This window comes from Scardinius erythrophthalmus, assembly GCF_964197995.2.
Source record: "Scardinius erythrophthalmus genome assembly, chromosome: 21".
NCBI classification, from domain to species: Eukaryota; Metazoa; Chordata; class Actinopteri; order Cypriniformes; family Leuciscidae; genus Scardinius; species Scardinius erythrophthalmus.
In genome coordinates this window covers 16,317,887-16,339,536 of record NC_138241.1, presented here as the reverse complement: position 1 = coordinate 16,339,536, position 21,650 = coordinate 16,317,887, and the positions used below count along the sequence as shown (strand labels likewise).

Below are 21,650 nucleotides of genomic sequence, written 5' to 3'. Positions count from 1 at the left end.
AATTGTTATTTTTGGTGCTGCTAGTGATTCTTAAAAGGCACACTATGCAAGATTTGTACCTTATCATAACAGTTTCGAAATCATTTCGATGGTAAACGAACTCGTAGTAGGGCGAATCATCCCGATATCAACAAAACGGGGGGGGGGGGGGGCGGACGGACGGACGCCGCTGGCAAAACCAGCAATGCAAGTTTGAGAGGTGGCGCCCCGCCAAATCTCGCGAGAATCACGACTTGCTTTACGGCACAACGTCACATACATCAACAACATATGAAGCAGCCTCTATGGAAGACACTAGCACGCATTTCAGACGCGAATCATGGCAGAGTCGACGAAGAAAACGAAGAAAGCGCGGTTGGAAGAGTGCAGAGATGGCTCTGCGTGAGTCGTATTTGCAACAGTAACATTAAATACAAGTACTCCACAGCGACTCTATGGGGCGCTGTTTGAGAAAACGGAAACTGCATAGTGTGCCTTTAAATTACACACTATATATATATATATATATATAGCCATCATTGTCAGTTGCAGATGGTGTGAGGGGAAGGGACATTCACATTCTAGAGCGCATTTGATTGGACAGAGAACTGCACAGTGCATGATGAGTCATCCATATTTGGGGTATATTTTCCTGGAAGAGACCCATTTTAAAGTCCTCATGAACCAGAAGTTGCAACCGACTTTACTTCAGTGTTGTGATGTATTTCCAAGTGCAACAGAATATTGAACAGAGGGCAGGGTTTTACTTTAGCGCTGCTAACCTATTTACAATAACAAAGGCGTAGTTTGATGACGCAACGCAACATTTGCTAAGAATTATGGATCTTGTCGTCAACGTCAAGCCAACCGATCTAATAATGTTTATGGTTGACTGAATACATCGATGTTTTTATCATGACTGTGATATGAAGCAGTTCGGGATTGCTAAGAGACAGCTATCAGCTCCACACGCGACGCGAGCTCCCGCGGATATAAAAGGAATATGGACATTTCATTCTACCGAACTACACGCAGAATTACTACTCACAGGTCAGTTTATTAGACAAATTAAACTTGTGAGGTAAAGCGCTGTTTCACTTGGTCTAACATTACACTAGCACACTAAACTGCATTTGAATGTGTTGAAATGTATGTGTTAGTCTGTCTGTATGAGACTAGCAGTAAACTAGATCAACATTAGAATAACATACTGATCATATTCTGACATTTTATCATTGTTGAACTATAAAACATTGATTAGTTTTATGTAAATGTGCTCACCTGTTTAATAAAGTACATGTAGGAGCGGTCGAAGTCTCGGATGTGGAGCTCACGGCATCTCGAAAACACCGCGCTGATATTGATTCTCGCTTTAGTTCTCCTTTTTTATCCAAAGTCTGCTTGCCATGGTCCATAATGTTTGAACGAAACAACAACAGCGTTCAAATAGACATTGCGAACTACACAGTTGTCCACGTCTGTTGCCTTGGTTACTATCAGAGGGCTCTGGTTCATAGCTCTGGTTGCTATGGCAGCACGAGCGGAAACCAGGGACAACGCGGATATGACGCCATTGGCGGCGACAAAACGGAAATAAAGAAACGGTACGTGTCTTCGAATTAAATTACAAATTTCTCCTGGTTTCAAAGTTGTTGGAAGCAGTCGGGATAATGTAAGTACACAACTAAAAAATATATAAAACAGATATAGTGATTTTTGCTATTTTTAAAGCAAAAAAGTTACATATTGTGCCTTTAACTGCAAACTATCACATATGTGCACTAGCAGAGATTGCCTCACACACAAGGACTAAAAGCAACAAAACCATTTCGAATTCACAGTTTGTTTGTGTGTGCTTTCAAAGTGAGTAAGGATTTTGAGGGCCGTTTCCATGCTGGAATCAAGTGTATGTGATCTCATCAGAATGACGGTCCAAATATTCTGCATGTGTCTGAAAGTGAGTAAACCCCAGAGAGGTGACCTACATTTACTTCTGGATGCTAAAAACACACACACAGGTTCTTACACACACATTCACATACTATTCTAACAAGGTCAGCTTGGTCCTAATTAGCTCAATTTCAAAGACTTCAACGCTCATTAGTGTAACTGTTGGAAGGGACACACTCAGACACACACACACACACACACACACACACACACACACACACACTAAGAAGTGTGTAAGTCTATAATTTAGCTTAAGTTTTCATTGGTATGAAAAGCACATGAATGGTTGACATGCAATTACAAACACACACACTAATTTCTGCTGAGTCTGTCTAAACGTATGAAACCTGGAAAATAAAGAATATTGACAAAGAAGAAGTTTTAGGAAATATTATAAGATCACTAGGATGAAATGAAATGTACAAGTAAAAGAATGTCAGCAGATTTGTGACACACTGAACTCCTTTGTACAAAAGGTCAGATGTTCTCGTTTCCATTCAATCAGCACGATCAGTCAGTTTCAAAAATAAATACAAAACCTGTCCTAATTGAAAGAAAACGAGTTTAAAAACAAAGATTAAATCCAATATTTGGTGATAATATAGCATCATAAGAGATTTATAAGCTAATTTTTGTAGGTCGGTCATGTTTGACCAGGTCCACCACAAGTGTGACTTTGTGCCATTTTGTGCAAGATAAGAGCATTTCAAAACAAACTTCCTAGTTAAACATTAAAGCACACTTTTGTGATAAACAGAGCCATTTTTTCCCCATATTTTGTTGAACATTGACAAAATTATCCACAAATAATGCTTTTATCACTCAAAAACTGAGGTTTATAGGCTCAGATCAATGAGGCCAACGATCCAAAAAGAAATACAAAACGAGCCCTAATTGATAGAAAACAAGCTGACAAAAAGGTGATAATATAGCATAACGAGCGATTTACAAGCAATTTTTAAAAGGCCGGGAACATCAAAGATGCTATAAGAGTTAAAAATATAACCCTATGACAAAAAACTCCCAATAATCTTATCATTAAAGACTATAACAACTATCATGAACCAATCAATATTAACATGCCTAAGACTTTTGCACAGTACTGTATATCCGAGTGAAGTGGCTTCTCGAACAAGAAAAAGTGTAGGGCGGGACTTGATTTCGTCTATCGGGAATTGATTGGATCGTTGCAGTTTGCTATTGCTATGATCTCTTGTGATTGACAGTTTGCCCCGCCCTCTCGCCCGTAAACACATTTGAATTCTGTGCTATGATCTCAAGCATTATACAGCACAGTGATTGGATTGAAAGTTTATTCTCATGAATAATGTTGAGAAAAGCTCAGAAACTGCTGAAGTAGACGTGTATTCTCCAGCCAGTCACCACTCCGAATTAAGGCATATATCCCACATTTTGTGACGTTGATTCAACTTAGATTTTTAAACCAGAGGAAAGAAATGGCTCAGAAAAATAAAAAAAAATAACCACTTCCCCATTAAAAATAAATATAAATAGTGCTATTTTTGTTTTCAGTGATGTGAAACCTGTACATGTATGTTAATCTCAAAAAATATGTTTTAGGGTTTCATGACCCTTTAAACTTTTGGACGCCACCGTATGCAAATGACGGATAAACCGCATAGTTTTTACCAAGAAAACTGTGTGCACACTTATATTTTCCACATTACTTTATCTGAAACTCTAAATTATGTGTAGCAGAGAGTCAAGATAACCTGGAATCTGTCCCGATGACTGCAATAAAACTATGTGTATGTGTGAGGGAGAGAGATATGGACAATATAAACAGTAATTCACACACAGTAGATTTGAATTCATTTCACCCTGGTGAGATTACAGGAGTCCCTGACCTGTGGATAACAGATAGACGGAGGAAAAAAACCACCACGGATTTTCTTAAGATGGACAGACAGGAGAGATCGAGTTAACCTAAGCCTTTAATGCAGGAGAACATAAACCGATGCAAACAATCCATCTGTGTTTCACCTGAGCACGAGCCCACGTTTCTCTGGATACACTCTGTTGACTTCATTCAGTTCATTAGCAACAGCTGCGCGTGTGTGTGTGTGTGTGTGTGTGTGTGTGTGTGTGTGTGTGTGTGTGTGTGTGTGTGCGCAGTGTGTGTTAGCTTCCAGAGAACTGCAGTTAAAGACTAACACATGCTGAAAACATTTCAGAGTCAAACATAACAAACGAGTCAACATGCACATATGCATCTCTTTTCCTTGTAAAATCAACTGACCTACATTTTCCTACTTTATCACTGAATATATTTCACACACACACACACACACACACGCTTATCAGAAACACAAGCATTTAGTTACTCCAGCTGCAGAAACACCTACTTTAGTACAATCTGAGTCTTTATTTTTAAAACATTATAAATGCCCCACAAATACACCTATGCATACAGTGACAAGTATTTGGACTTGCAACACACTGAATGAATGAATGAATATCATTATATAAAAAAATAAAAAAAAATAAAAAAAAAATAAAAAAAAATCCAACAAGGTGGCATTCATTTTAAGGACAGCAGATACATCTTTAAATCCAATAAGTAAAATGGGCAAATAAAAATATCCAAATGATCACAAGACCCTACATTATTTCTAGGTGACCTACTTATTGTTAAACAAAACCAAACTTTATAACCAACCATTATATGGGCAGTATTTCTATTTTTATTTAAAAAAACAAAACAATATACACTACTGTTCAAAAGTAGGTCAAGAAATGAACGCTTTTTTCAGCAAGTATACATTAAATTGATGAAAAGTGACAGTAAAGACGCTTATAATGTTACAAAATATTACTATTTCTAATAAATGCTATTCTTTTGAACTCTCTTTAAAACCTGAATGTGTGAGCACCATTCAAAAATATTTATCTAAAACTAGGGGTGTTGCAATATACCGGTATTGGCAATAATCTGTAATATTTCAAATGAATACTACACGTATAATAAAATGACATGTAAATTCCCCAGTGCCAGAATCGGTTTGACATCCCATCCCAACGTACAGTAGGTGTCGGTATTGTCGGTATGACATCACTTTGTAGGCCAAAACGCAGAAGCGAGTTAGCATTTGAGCACTTCCGGTTCCATCGCCCCGAAGCCAATGGGTTTTTTGAATGGGTTTTTGGTTAAATGGCTCAAATAAGGTCTGTGGTGAACACAAGCTCAAGACACTTTCATGTTTATTCTATGACACAAAACACATCAATATTACCCCACTTTTTTGAAAGCTGTTACGCGTCTTGAAAAAGGCGGTTGCTAACAAGTGGCTAAATGCGACTACAGAGGCTGTCGAGGACATTAAACGCCATCACACTGAACAGGTAAACTCAGTCTACTTTTACAGCATCGTTATGGTTATAATTGTGATCTTATTCTAACTCAAACATTCTGGGTAAATGGTTTTAGATAAAAACAGAGTTGTCGAAAGCTTAGTGATGGTGACGTTGAATTTGTGGGATAGCCTGCCTTACCTTTAGCTTTTTACTTCTGGCCACTGCATTTAGGCTTCATAAAAGTTGTGTTCATTTGTGATAATAAACATTGGTGGACAAAACGTGTAAGTATCATAAACTTTTGTTGATCACAGAGCTTGTTTTTAGCGATAATCCAAAAGCCTATGGGACAATCCTATTGGGTTTTTGTCGAGGGAACCAGCGTGATGCGGCCTACAAAGTGACGTAATACCTGCACCACTCCATTGCTGTAGCTGAATAAAACGCAGAGAGAGACATTCTGACTGATTAAACATGAAGAGAATTAACACACTATTGCGACAGTATTATAAGTTTGTGTTCTTCAAGCCAACTCAGGTATTTTCATAAGGATAATGTATATTTATAATGCAATGCAATCACTGTATATAAGCCCTAATTTAAACACTTTCTGTTTGTCAAACTTAAAGGGATACTTCACCTCTGGGAAGATGAATGTGTATTTAAAATAGGTCATTTAAGTAGAAGAAATGTGGAGAAATTTTTGAATTTGGAGCTTTCTAGACTGAGAAAAGCCAGAAAATGTATTTTTGGCTTATGTGGATGAAAGACAACAACTCCCAGAATGCACTTGCTTCGCTGCCTTAGGAGGCCACGCCTACCGGTTAGAGAGCACAGTTGAAAACAACAAGGCTAGCCTAAGTAAGTGATGAGTTTGCCAGGGATTTAGAGACCCAAAATGTCCGGGATTCGGCTTTTGCGTTCTACAGTCGCCATTCATCATGTTTACTGTGGCGAGCAGGACGAGGCTGACGGCCGCGGGAGAACGGCGCGAGGCCGGTGGCTTCATTACTAAGACGCGCCGGGTCTCGCATCTCTCACGGAGGAGCGGGAATTTTCTTAGCAATGTTAAAACACACATCAACCGATCACTTGTTTAGCGTTCAGGTAAACACCACAGTCAGATTCACCGATCGGAATTAATTCAGTTAGATTGAAACGAGAGGTGTGCATGTAAACAATGAATGGCGACCGCAGAACGCAAAAGCCGAATCCCGGACATTTTTAACAGTCTCGCCCGCCGGACAAGTCCGGGAAAAGGAAGATGGTAACCCCTACTTACTCAGCTTTCTCCTATTATTCAGCTTTCTCCACAGAACAAGAGCATGCTAGCTTAGCTTCCAAAGAAAGACGGCTGATACTGTGTACATTCTGTGAGTGAGATCCCACCCTGTATGGGTGGGTTGAAAACATGCGGAACAACGCCATCTACTGGCTGTAGTCTTTAGCCTCTGGACAGAAAATCCTCCGATGACGCAAAATGACGATTTTTGCGTCATCGGAGGATTTTTTCCAGACAAAAAATACATAAATCTCTCCTCTCAGGGGGATATGAGGGGGGAAAGCATGGTAATTGGAAAATACTACAGGTTTTCTACTAATACAAAGCTTAATGCTAAATCCTGAAGTAACCCTTTAAGGTGATGTTAAGTGAATGAAATCTGTTTTTCTTAAGAACAGCTGATTAAAAGTAATTAAAAAAAAATTGTAACGTTAGTTCTGAGCAAAAGGTCTACTTGAGAACAATAAAAAAAACAGACGCGATACAACGTCAAGTCAAGTCAAGTCAACTTTATTTATATAGCGCTTTTCACAATACAGATTGTATCAAAGCAGCTTCACAGTATTAAATAAAATAGTACATCAGTGTATGTTTCTGGTGTAAAACATCCACGTTTGGTAATGCAGATCAATAGCACTGTTGAATCGATTAATCAAATTAAGTATCCCCAACTGAGCAAGCCAAAGGCAACAGTGGCAAGGAACCGAAAAACTCCATTAGGTGACCTAATGGAGAAAAAAAAACCTTGGGAGAACCCAGGCTCAGTCGGGGGCCAGTTCTCCTCTGGCGTTTATGAAGTAGAGACCGGATTTAACTGTAAGATTAAAATATTATATGAATGCCTGGCTGAAGAGATGCGTCTTTAATCTAGTTTTAAACTGGGAGAGCGAATCTGAGCAACGAACAGTATCAGGAAGGCTATTCCAGAGTTTTGGTGCTAAATGTGAAAATGCTCTCCCTCCTTTGGTGGATCTGGATATCCTAGGTATGACCAGAAGCCTCGAATTTAGTGATCTTAAAGAGCGTGATGGATTATAGGGCGATAGAAGATCCGTTAAATAAACTGGAGCTAAGCCGTTTAGGGCTTTATAAGTCAGTAGCAATACCTTGTAATTAATACGGAACTTTATAGGTAACCAATGTAGAGATGATAAAATTGGTGTTATATGGTCAAACTTTCTTGATCTAGTAAGAACTCTAGCGGCGGCATTTTGGACTAACTGTAGCTTGTTTATTGAGGATGCAGGACAACCAGCTAATAAAGCATTACAGTAATCTAGTCTCGAGGTCATGAATGCATGAACTAGCTTTTCTGCATCAGAAACAGATAGCATGTTACGTAATTTAGCAATATTTCTAAGGTGAAAAAAGGCTGTTTTTGTAACATATGAAATATGATTTTCAAAAGACAAGTTACAATCTAATATAACACCCAGGTCTTTTACTGTAGAGGATAAAGTAACAGGACACCCTACTATGTTAAAGTTGTATTGAAGGAGGTTTTGTGGGCGGTTTTTTGAACCGATAAGTATTACCTCTGTCTTATCTGGATTTAATAAAAGAAAATTGTGCGTCATCCAATCTTTTATATCTTTAACACACTCTGTCAATTTGGATAATTTAGCGTTTTCATCCGGCCGTGATGAAATATATAGTTGAGTGTCATCAGCATAACAATGGAAACTAATTCCATGTTTCCTTATAATATTTCCAAGTGGCAGCATATATATTGAGAATAATAGAGGGCCTAACACAGATCCTTGCGGCACTCCATAGTTTACTGGAGTTATGATCGATTTTTCTCCGTTTAAATAGACAAAATGGTAGCGGTCAGATAGGTATGATCTGAACCAGCTTAATGCTTGTCCTTGAACACCGGTATAGTTTTGTAGCCGATCTAAGAGTATTGTGTGATCTATAGTATCGAACGCAGCACTAAGATCAAGTAAAACTAGTATTGAGATACAGCCTTGGTCAGAAGCTAAGAGTAAATCATTTGTGATTTTAACGAGCGCAGTTTCAGTGCTATGATGCGGCCTGAACCCAGACTGAAACTTTTCATAGGTGTCATTTTCTTGCAAGAAAGAGCCCAGTTGGGCAGACCCAACTTTTTCTAATATTTTGGACATAAAAGGAAGATTTGAAATGGGTCTATAATTTGCTAGGTTATTTGGGTCTAATTGTGGTTTCTTAATGAGTGGTTTTATAACTGCCAATTTAAATGTTCTTGGAACATGACCTAAAGATAAAGACGAGTTAATAATATTGAGGAGAGGCTCTTCCACTATAGGTAACACTTCTTTCAATAGTTTAGTTGGTATGGGATCTAATAAACATGTTGTTGTTTTAGAGGAAATGATAAATTTATTTAACTCTTTTTGTTCTATAGTTGTAAAGCACTGTAATTGTTCTTGCGGGGTGATAATCGAGGCTGAATTATAAGGCGCGATTGAAGATTGAACGTTTACAATTGTGGATCTGATGTTTTCTATTTTCTCAGTGAAAAAATTCATGAAATCATTACTACTAAACTGTAACGGAATATTTTGTTCAGGTGACGCTTGTTTATTTGTTAGTCTAGCCACGGTGTTAAATAAGAACCTAGGATTGTTTTGGTTATTTTCTATTAGTTTGCGGAGATGCTCAGCCCTGGCCGCTTTTAGGGCCTTTTTATAGCGTGACGTACTGTCTTTCCAAGCGATTCTAAAAACCTCTAAATTAGTTTGTTTCCATTTACGCTCTAAATTACGGGTTTCTCTCTTTAGAACACGAGTAGTATTGTTGTACCATGGTGCTTTAATTTTCTCTCTGACCTTTTTTAGTCTCATAGGTGCAACAATATCCCATTTTCCAGAGAGAACGGTGCTCATAGTGCTGGTTAGTTCGTCTAGTTCATCTGTTTGTTTAGGTTCAGGCAGCAGCTGAGACAGATCCGATAAGCAATTTGAAAAATTATCTATGGTGGATGGAAGGATTGTTCTGCCTAATCGATAACGCGGCGCAGCATGATATATTACCGGGGTACGTAATATGCAAGTTACCATGTAATGGTCAGTTACATCATCACTTTGCGGAATGATATCTATATCGGTTGGATCGGTTCCATGTGATATAATTAAATCGAGTGTATGATTAAAACGATGAGTCGGTCCGGTAACGTTTTGCTTAACCCCAAAGGAGTTTAATAAGTCTATAAACGCAGCCCCTAACGTATCATTTTGATTATCTACGTGTATGTTAAAATCTCCAACAATTAATATTTTATCGACATTGACCAATAGATCTGAGAGAAAATTTGCAAATTCTTTTAGGAAATCAGCGTAAGGCCCTGGTGGTCTATATACGGTAGCCAAGGCTAAAGATAATAGGGATGTTTTTCTATCATCTAAGAGCGTAACATTTAGTACAAGTACTTCAAATGAAATAAACTTATAACCCGTTTTCTGAGTAACATTGAGAATATCTCTATAGATAGTTGCAATACCGCCGCCACGACCAATCAGACGGGGCTCGTGCTTATAGGAGTATCCTGATGGAGTAGACTCATTTAGACCGAAATAATCATTTGGTTTAAGCCAGGTTTCAGTAAGGCAAAGTACATCTATGCTATTATCTGTGACTATTTCATTTACAATAACTGCCTTAGGTGTGAGTGATCTAATGTTTAAAAGACCTAGCTTTAGAAATTGTTTTTGTTTACTAATAGCAACATTTTCTGTTTTAATAACAATTAGATTTTTCCTAGATCCTGCAGTAGATTTATTATTTGATTGCACTAAACGAGGAATAGACACAGTTTCTATGCAATGTTCTACACTAGTATTTATATCAGTTAATTTGGTGCAGCAGAGACTATGATTTGGACTTTTGGTTACTAGTCAAAAGGTATTTAACGTTTTGGAGATGTTATCTGACAGAAGATCCGATCCGAATCTGTTTGGGTGTAAGCCATCAGCACGGTATAGCCTAGGACACTCCCAAAACAGATTCCAATTATTTACAAAGAGCAGTTTCTGCTCATTGCACCATGACGTTAACCATTCATTTAGCGCGAATAATCTACTAAACTTGTCATGTCCTAGACGGTACGTGGGAAGCGGTCCTGACACAATGATCGTTATATCAGGCGATGTGCTGCGTACCGTATCGATCAGATTCCTGAAGTCTTTCTTCAGAACTTCCGTCTGGCGCAGCCTGATGTCGTTCACTCCCGCGTGCAATACCAAAGTTCCGACGCGCTCGTTATCGTTCAGAATCTCGGGAACGCGAGCAGCGATTTCAGAAACACGAGCACCAGGAAAGCAGTGACTGTGCACCTTATTTTTACCTGATGTAGCATGGACGTGCCGAACAATGGAATCACCGATGATCACAGCATCGCGTTCTGTTTTGCGAAGAGCGGAGAAGCGGTTTTGTGTGGATAACTCGAAAACCGGGAGGGTCGGAGAGGGTCTTGGTCTAGACCTGACTCGCGTCTTCCGCTGCGGAAATATCCAGGCTTCGTGGTGGCGTGTTGGAGCCGGAGTGAACGAGACCATGGCTGATCGCGACCTTGGCGCTCGGAACCGATGCCGAGTAACGCACGGAGTAGACGAGGTCGGAGTCAGCCGGTTAGTAACATTAATCTCTGATTTGTGAGCATCAGCGCGTGATGTTTCAAGAGCTAAACGCCGGTCTCTCAGCTCGGCCTGTCTCACTAAAAGGTCGTGGATCTGTTTCTCAACAGCTTCCAGCTCAGACTGTACCGCGTGCAGCTCAAATGTGTCCTCACCTGCACCAAAAGGTAGACTACTTGCATCTGATATATTCGCCATTTTAACAGATGGACAGTAAGTTAGCAACGACACTACCAGTGATGCTATCAATTAATACTAATTTCTGACAAGCGTCTTAGATATAATCCGTCTTTTAAGTGGTACGGGTGTAGAGTAGACGCACGATAGGTGAAAAATGTTTGTAAGTGAGTGTTGAGAAGACGCGTTCAGCCGTGATCCCCGGGAGTAACCTATAAGAGTATCCAGCGTAGAATCACTAACAGGCTTGAGACACGTCTGCTCAACAGTCCGCGTTGTAACTATGAGGTTTGAGCAGTAGTGCTTCTCAGTGAGGAAAAGTAGAAAATGTTTGTTGTAAGTAAGTTTAAAGAGTAAAATCAAGAATTATAAATCAAATCGATAGAGCTCCAAAGACAACAACGCGTTCAGACCGTCAACGGTCAAAGACATCCATCTGAATACCTATAAATCTGAGATTGTCGACCTCACTACGTGACTAGTCAGTTGTTGGATAACTAGTCAACCATGGTGACCCATCCCTCTTACAGTCCAACAGACTAATATTCACACGCTTAACAGGAGAGAAGCACTAAACTGATCTGAAATGCAGAACAGAAAACAGTGCAGCTGTAGATATTTTCGTACATACATGCTGTATATTACATAATTGTGCATTGTTTGTTTGAACACTGTTACCTGCTGTCTTTACACAACAAACAGACACACCTGCAATGATCAGGAGTGAAGCTTTTTTCACTGTGGTCACAGCTTTATTTAAACAAAACCGATGTGCCCCGCTGCCGTGTGGTCATGCACATGTGATCAGGATGTTCATGCTAGTTTTGCATTCTTGTTAACCATAATTCACAGACCCACTCCTGCTGGCTTACAAGAGGGCTTCTGGGAAAGACCAGGTCATGGTCCACAAACCAGCTATTTTTGTCTTTGGACTGCAGACTCTCAGAAACCCCAGGGTGTAAGGCATCTGTTCTTTAGGGTGTGCTCAGATGCCATTTTGGTCTGGAATCTTCTGAATCTCTGGACCTCACGGTAATGTTGATGATCAGTCTTTACAAAGCTTGCTGCACAACTAATAGACAAAATATTATCAACAGAGTTTAAAATAAATCATTTCAGCACAATAATATCAATGCAAATGAATGTAACTTGGTTTAGGAAGAAGGATCTTGGTGACTTAAAGGGATTGTTCACCCAAAAATGTCAATTCTGTCATCACTGACTCACCCTCACGTCGTTCTAAACCCGTATAACCAAAAGCAGGATTATTGACTTCATTTTTGGCCACATGCAAATAATTAAATGCAGACACCAGCACAGCTCTGCTAAAAAACATCAAACACCACAACACACCGTAGGTAGCTTTCACAGAACCTGATGAACTGGGTTTAATATGATGCAATTGTAAAAGGAGACATCAGCACACATTTAAAACAAAAACAGAGGAATGTTAGTCTGAACGACTAGCTATAAATCATACTAAGTAATGTTGCTTGAAAATGTAAAAATGCAGAATGTTTTCTGTTATGGGTAGGTTTAGATGTACGTAGGATTAGGCCATAGAAAACCATTGGAAGTCTATGCAATGTCCTCAGTGAATATAGTGAAACAAACATGCACGCATGGCATGCATGTGTGTGTGTGTGGGTGTATGCAAGTAGTCAGTTCCTTTCCTGCCATATGCATAGAGAAATTCTAAGTAGTTATCTTAAATATATAAATATATATATATTTTATATTATTTAAAAATACCGTAAAACAGCAATATTAAGAAATATTATTATAATTTAAAATATATTTTTTAATCTGAATATATTATGAAATTTTATTTATTCCTGTAATGCCAAAGCTGAATTATCAGCATCATTACTCCAGCCTTCAGTGTCACATGATCCTTCAGAAAACATTCTGATATGCTGATTTGCAGCTCAAGAAGCATTTCCTATTATCTATTATTATTATTTTTGTGAGGAAAAAACAGCTACAATGGTTCAAATTCATCAAGCACATAACCTTGTTGTTGTAATAGTTAATATATGTAAAAAATACACTTTACACATACATTGAAAACCGCTATTCTAAGAAGCCAGTGAAAATTCCTGACGGAACTTGGCAAATTAGCCTTCTAGGTTGGCCTACAAACGGACATCATGACTGAACAGCTCCATAATAGGCAGTGATGTACAGAGTACAGACTCAGACCATGTGCAATAAAAGAGTTGCACCGTCATCCCATTAAAGAGATTAAAGCATCTGCTATCCCTCCGAATCAAAAATGTACTGAAAATACACAACAAAACGCCTCAAAACAAAACAGAGCTTTACCATATAAACAATACGGCTATTTATCCCGCTCCTGTCAGTGTGTGTGTGTGTGTGTGTGTAAGAATGGCTGTGGGTGCGTTAAAGACAAAGGCATGACTGTTTATTCCCTCTGGGTGAGAACACAGCACACACTCCACCAACACACACAAATATGACAGCCTAGCACAGCCTGTTCAATCAGAGAGAGAGAGAGAGAAAGAAAGAGAAAGAGAGAGATTTCTATTGTTTGAGTAAAAATGATGCCCACTTGAGAAGATACAAAGGACCATAAGGGGGTCGTGCACGCACTCGGCAGCACAGGGTCACTGTAAAGTCTAAGATTGTATTTAAAGGGATAGTTCACCCAAAAATGATAATTCTGTCATTAATTACTCACCCTCATGTCGTTCAAAACCTGTAAGACTTTCATTCATCTTCGGAACACAAATGAAGATCTTTTTAAATTAAATCTGAGAGATTTCTGTCCCTCCATTGACAGCCTACGCAACTACTACTTTGAAGCCCCAGAAATGTAGTAAAGACATAATTAAGGTAACCCATGTGACTCCAGTGGTTAAACCTCAATTTTATGAAGTGACGCTACTGCTTTTTTTTGCACCACGATTCATGTGTGTTTAACTGAAGTAAAAGCAGACTCTCACGTTCGTGAGAGAAATACAACGCATGTATTGCAAGCCAAAGGGTTCAGAAGGTTCTGTTTTAAAGCAGTCAAATACGCCGTCCTCAATCCAAATAAAAAACGTGTGCAAGTCGTCAAAAACGGTGTTTACGGTGCATGCACAACTACAGCGGCAAAACTCCGCTTGGTGCTGCTGGCAACGCTATAATGTTTAATCTATGTTGTTTTCAACACACGCCACGGACTATATAATCAGCAGAGATGCACGCGATTACATTTGGAAATAGGCAAGCTTTGTTTCCAAATGCCAAAGTAAAGATATCATGTCAATTTTATAGACTTTTGTAAACCCAGCCAGCATGATCACAATGAACGCCGCCAAACTGCAATATTGAACATATATTTAACAACTGCAAAGCGTCCGATGTGTAAACAATATGATTTACACACTAAATCCAGCATAAACTTCAGGCACAACCTGCATATTTTTAAACGCTCAAGACAGACGTCACTATCTCAACCGTACAGCGATTGGCTGCCGACCGTGTTTTTCATCTGCTATTTGCATAAAGTCGTGAACTGCTGAACCTTTTGACGCTTTCGGCCATTCTCAACGCTTTCTCCGGTCCACTGTCAATCCCACAATGATTGTCACGTTGAATTCGCTTTTTTATTTCTTTATACAATATATATGGAATTTTTATAAATCTATCAGTCATAATTAAACAAAAATAAGTTTTCTGGTGTTTGGGACCAACAATATATTTTCTAGTCCCTCAGTATTATGTCACCGTGACTGGGCAGGCCATGCTCACCAGTGAATGGGTGTTGATGTGTAACTGTGGGCGGCCATGTGTTCATAAATTTAGGTTTCTGAAGTCAGAAATAAGCCAGCAGTTTCAATTGATGTTTTTTTTAGTCTTTCAGGAGGAAGTTAAACTTCATGTTTTCAGAATACAATGAACTCAAAAGAACAAGGACATTTTGATTTATCATGATATGAGAATAACCTCCAAAAAACTTCTTAACTTCCTGAGTTATTTTAGTACTATGTACGATTATAACATTTTGGATTAGCTTTATATTTGCACTTTTCATTTAAATTATTGTTTAAGTTTTAGTGATTTAGCGTTTTTTTGTCATAAATGTGTGTTAATATATATATACACACATACACCTTTCATTATTTTTTATTTCAGTTTTAGTTTTAGTAATTTTTTATTTCAAGTTAAGTTAAAGTTTTGCATCTAATATTCACATTTTATTTATAATAGTTTTAAAAATCGTTCAATAGCTTTTAAAAAAAAAAGTTTCTCACACATTAAAAATTCAACGCATTTCACATGTTGGACTGAAAACTGAATGAATTAATAACAAGGCAGAAGTGGATAAGCTTTTATACTTTTGCTCTTTTGAATTGTGGTTGACATTCCTGTGTCTCACAGCATTCATTTACCTTTGGTTTTCGTTCACTGCAGCAGGACTCAACCAGTCAGAATGTGTCGGCTCTGACAGCTTAAAGGGATAGTTCACTTTGAAATTAATTTTTGATATGTTTTAGCTTACCTCAAGGGCATCCAAGATGTAGGTGTCTTTGTTTCCGCAGTAGTTTCAATTTTGATATTTTTAGGTCAAACCGTTCTTGTCTGTCAGTCATATAATGCAGGTCTATGGTCACTGTCTCAAAACACAAGCACAGAGTCCAAATTAAAACAATTCCCCATCGTCCAAATGAAACAATTCCCCATCATAAGTACACATTGATGGCCTAAGACACGAAACGAGCGGTTTGTGTGAGAAAACGAACAGTATTTATATAGTTTTTAGCTCTTGAAAACAGCACACGTCCAAATGGTCTGACGGCGCGGGCGAGTATAGATGTATACATAGATGTCGCCTTGGCTACGGTTTCGTTCCAATGAACTGCAGTAGCGAAGGCGACATCTATGTATACATCTATACTCGCCCGCGCCGTCAGACCATTTGGACGTGTGCTGTTTTCAAGAGCTAAAAACTATATAAATACTGTTCGTTTTCTCACACAAACCGCTCGTTTCGTGTCTTAGGCCATCAATGTGTACTTATGATGGGGAATTGTTTCATTTGGACGATGGGGAATTGTTTTAATTTGGACTCTGTGCTTGTGTTTTGAGACAGTGACCATAGACCTGCATTATATGACTGACAGACAAGAACGGTTTGACCTAAAAATATCAAAATTGAAACTACTGCGGAAACAAAGACACCTACATCTTGGATGCCCTTGAGGTAAGCTAAAACATATCAAAAATTAATTTCAAAGTGAACTATCCCTTTAACTGAACGTGAGGATTATGGCAGCTACAGTGAACTAATATTAAGCCCCTTTAAATCGATCAAATCTGCCATAACACACAATAATCACACAGCCTTCGGACTATATTCTGTGACCTATTTTGCAGCGTGTAAATCTGAATGAGGATTCTTATTGAAAAAAGTAATTCACCACAAATTCAATCATCCTCTTCTTCACTGAAACAATCAAACATCAGAGGAGATCAACAGCTTGAACTCGCATTCAAAACAACTGCATGCAGATTTCAGCCCACCACAAACACTTCAGGAATAGCTTGAAGCTGACGCCTGATCAAACTATCTTCAGAGGTCATAAATTTAGAAGTTGTAATGAAAGAATCACTCTTCAAAACACTCGTTCACTTAACCTCCAAAAGACACTTGACAACAAAATAAGCAAAAGAGATGAACCATGACGAACACAAAAGCACTTGTTCTGCCAGACACACACGTTTCATAAAATAAAATAAAAATATATACAAATAGCCTACACGTAAAGTGGTGTGTTCTAATGGACTTTTATATTTGGTCACAAAAACAAATAGAGCAAACAAATCAATAATCAGAGTTGTTTTAGTATAACTTTAGTATTTATTAATATTTAAAAAAATTTTTTTTACATTTTTGGTTTCATTTTAACTTTAGCTTATGATTTAGTAATTTTGTGCATTTGTATATTTAGCATTTAATTTACTTCAGTTTGAATAATTTTAGTACTTTATTTAACATTTAAGCTTTTCCTCCTTATAATATTGTATATTTTAATTAACGAAACAATTTTTACATTTTAGCTAACAATAACAGAACAGCAATGCATAAAAAAATTTACCAGAAATCTGGTGAATAAACTAAATATACAATATATGAATATTTCACCAGTACTATATTGGAGACACGCCCAACACATCAGACTTAGCCAATCAGACAGTATCTCCAGACAAGGCCACACCCACTGCAGTGGAAGCCCAGGGGGGGAAATCAAACCGAAAAGCTCAGAAAAGCAGCTGCTGTGGCTCATTAATTAGCTCATTAAAAGCTGAATTTAATTTCATTTTTAAGACAGGGATGTATGAGAGTGTCTCATTGTGATAAGATGAGTCATTTCTCTCAGATTCTACTCTCAGCTTTAATGATGTGCGCAGAACGGACCTTTACATTAACACATAATTAACTGTAGGAATTCTACGGTCAAATGTCGTGCTCCTCACACACACACTGCGAGCAGACAAAGGGCCCGAGGGAAAATGTGTCTGTGGTTCAGCTGTGAATCTTTTATTATGATCAAGAATTCATAAGGCACATCTCTCTCTTTATTCCCCATCCTCCTCTCCATCATTTGCTCCAGTTCAGGCTGATTTAAAGGGGTAGTTCACTCTAAAATGAACATTCTGTAATACATCACCCTCATGTAGTTCAAAACCTGTATGATTTTTTTTTCCATTGAACTAAAAGTCTAGCGACAGCTCTGATCTGGCTTTATTGTGTCATCTATGATATTATAGAGTACATCAAAAAGCAGATTTTGGTCAGACTGGTATATTAACATTATATAAATGAATCAAATATACAGTTATAAGTTGTAAAATGCACAGGCATACCAAAACATTGAAAGATTTTAACTTTTTTTATGATTAAGTTCTAGCAACCATACTGACACTTTTCTACTGTAAATTTAATGAGATTATTTCTTTACAGTAAAGGGCTGTCAAGTGTTTTTCTTTACAGTAAAGGGCTGCCAAAATGACAAAAAAGCACCATAAAAGAAATCAAATCTAATCTTTGTATGATGTCATCTTTCATAAAAAAAAATCCTTCCCTTCAATCAGATGTCATCTGCTGAAATAGGACCTTTAAAGGGTTAGTTCATCCAAAAAATGAAAATTATCCCATAATTTACTCACCCTCAAGCCAAACTAGGTGTATATGACTTTCCTCTTTCAGCCAAGCAAAATAGGAGTTATATTAAAAAATATCCTGGCTCTTCCAATCTTTATAATGGGAGTGAATGGTCCCTTGTTTTTTGAAGCCCGAAAAAGCGCATCCATCCATCATAAAAGTATACGGCTCCAGGGGTTAATAAAGGCCGTTTTTGTAAGAAAATTATCCATAATTATAACTTTATATAATTAGTCATACGTATGGATATTTTTCTGTAGCTGTACGGATTTATTTTATGATGGATGGATGCGCTTTTTTGGTCTTAAAAAAACAAGGTACCATTCACTCCCATTATAAAGCTTGGAAGATCCAGGATATAATAACTCAGTAACGATTGTGTTTGGCTGAAAGTAGAAAGTCATATTCAGGATGGCTTGAGGGTGAGTAAATCCAAATGGTGAACAAACAAAAAAACACTCACTCAACTGATTCATTGAAAAGACATGATTTGTTTAGTGAATAATGACTTCATTTCGAACCGCTCCTCACACAAAGCTATACGGCTTCAGAAGACTTGTAATCTTCCTCACAGAGATTTATGATATCTTTTGAAGCTTGAAAGCTCCAGCTCCAGTCCCTCTTTATAATTTCTCCTGGAGGTGATGAGGTTGAGTAAATAATGACGGCATTTTGCTTTTATGGGTGAACTCTTTAAGGTCAATGGCGGACACCACCCATAGTTCATCATAACAAAAAACAACCTGCATGCCAGCACACATACAGCAAGCTCGTTTTATTAATTAGAAAGAAAGAAAGAAAGAAAGAAAGAAAGAAAGAAAGAAAGAAAGAAAGAAAGAAAGAAAGAAAGAAAGAAAGAAAGAAAGAAAGAAAGAAAGAGAGTACTTTGATGACTCAGACAGAAGAGAAGCAGCTGTTTATGAATATCTGGGTCACTCAGAACATTATGTTTCTGGTTGCAGTGCATCTAGTAGATTCACTGGTTTATTTTGCACGAAACCGGTCCGCGTTGATGACAGCTCGACCCTCCGGCGAAACCGCACGTGCCGCCTCACCTCAGCCGAGCGCGGCGCGAGAGTGGCACCCTGACGTCACAATGGCAAGGGAGTTTTGTTTGTGTTCGCAGACCGAACAGAACCTGTCAGACCCCCCATCGCTCCAAGCATAGCAGAAAAGGAAATTAATGATACTATCATCAATAATAATAATACGCAGCACACTTTAAGACTACTGGTCACATTTCAACACTTCGACTAATGCTGGTGAATGACAGAAAAGCGTTACTAAATCAGCAGAACACCACTGGATTTGTGCCACCTTGATCCGATGCTGACATCGGTCCAATCAGACGCGCTCGAACAGTGCAGCACAATGACAGACTAACTAGTTCACACACCCTTTCTCTGTCTAACACACACACACAGACAGACACACCACTCCCTGCCGCCGCCGTGCACCTGCCTGCCCGCTGACAAACAGCCTACCTGGGCGTCCGAGGGAATGACTCTCACCTGGGAATGCAGTTGGGAGACGAGCCGTCTATCTCCCAGGTGGCGAACAGGTTCATAGGAACCGGTCTGTTCAGCGCCCCGCTGCCGGGGAAGCTCAACCGGCCACTTCTCTCCGCCATGCTCGCTGCTGGTGTCCCGTTCACCTCCACCCGACGCAGTGAGCAAACTTCTCCTTCTGGATCGCGCTGGATCTTAATCCCCCCTCCGCTAAAACGGGTGTAAATCCGCTGCCCTACGGAGACGCCTTACCGTTCACGGGTGGCGTGGCGATTCGCGTGCGGTGTGTGCGTGCAGCTTCATGCCGCTGTGGTTCGGAATTTCCACAGCGTGCACCGAGCGCTCGCGACAAGAAACTGCAGCAGCAGTCACTCGCCGCAGGAAGTCACGTGACCCCGCGCTGTACCCGCGACTGGCGCATCTGCGCTCTTGCACACTCGGGATGGTCAGTATAAATAACGGGACAACTGTAGACAAAGTTCTTAGTGCTGTTTATAAACAAGCAGTCACATCATGATAGTTGGGCACAGTTTGAAGTACATTATTATAGAGCTTGCTTGCGAGTACTGGACATTTGGATTTAAGCATAGCCTACTGTAATTATACTAGACTTTTGTAATTAAGCACATGCACATGCAATCTGATATTTCTGAAACATGAAAATGCTTATTTCCAAAACGCATGCATGGAACATTGCATTTAAAATGAAGTTGGTCCCGATAAAATATTTATAAATCATAATAATGCATGTTAATATCGAATACTGTAGGCATTAGGCTATATTATATTATATTATTGTTGGCTAAATTTGTCAACATATATAAATGATGTAGTAAAGAGTGCAACTCCAGTATCCTGAACACCATTTACACATATTATAATAGCATTCTATAATGGCAATCAGTTTCGGGGATAACACATTACAAGTAACGCGAGTTATGTAATCAGATTACTATTCCAAGTAATACATTAATTATACATTTACAACATAATATCTGAGTTAACTTAAGTTACTTTGTTTTCCCATTTATACTCCAGTCACTTGCACAAAAATAGATTTAGTAGGCTATTCCTCAAAATGAATAAAAACAAAATGCAAACTAATGGCAGCACAGCTGAAAGTAGGCGTGAATTCGCATTTCCTTTAGCCACTTCCTTTATTAATTTCACTTGTGGTTTGAAAGGGCCTTTACATTTGCCAAAATCAAATGTAAATCCAAATCCAAATTTTTTTTTACTTTTTTGTTATTAAAAACAAACAAACAAACAAATCTTGCCCAGGTCAGAAAAAGTAACGCAAAAGTAATTTAATGCATTACTTTCCATGAAAGTAACTAATGCAATTAGTTTACTTTTTTAGAGAGTAGTGCAATATTGTAATGCATTACTTTTAAAAGTCACAATTTTATAACAATATTTCACTAAAAATATACTTAAAAATACTTGTCATCCGAAGTAATTTGATCGGATTTCGGCTATATTTGATCAGGTCTTGTAAACAAGTTGTTCAAAAGTAAAAAAGAAGGATACTGAAATCAGATTTGATCATATTGGTTTCTTGATTTCGGTATCAACCCTGCAATATGTTCTGTTCAAAACATTTTATTAGGATACCTTTAATCCAAAACATTTGGATTATCCTTCCTGAT

At 38.4% G+C, this 21,650-nt stretch overlaps 1 protein-coding gene across 13 annotated transcripts in view; it reads right to left on the bottom strand.

Annotated features, from left to right (window-relative positions):
* Window positions 1-20,430, bottom strand: part of pacs2 (phosphofurin acidic cluster sorting protein 2) — a 44,755-nt gene extending 24,325 nt beyond the window's left edge. For all 13 annotated transcript variants that reach the window (XM_081350958.1, XM_081350951.1, XM_081350959.1 and 10 more), the window contains exon 1: window positions 20,005-20,430. In XM_081350958.1, coding sequence (XP_081207084.1) covers window positions 20,005-20,123 — 119 coding nt within the window. In that variant the 5' untranslated portion in view covers window positions 20,124-20,430. The remainder of the gene's footprint in view (window positions 1-20,004) is intronic.
* Between the last annotated feature and the right edge of the window lie 1,220 nt (window positions 20,431-21,650).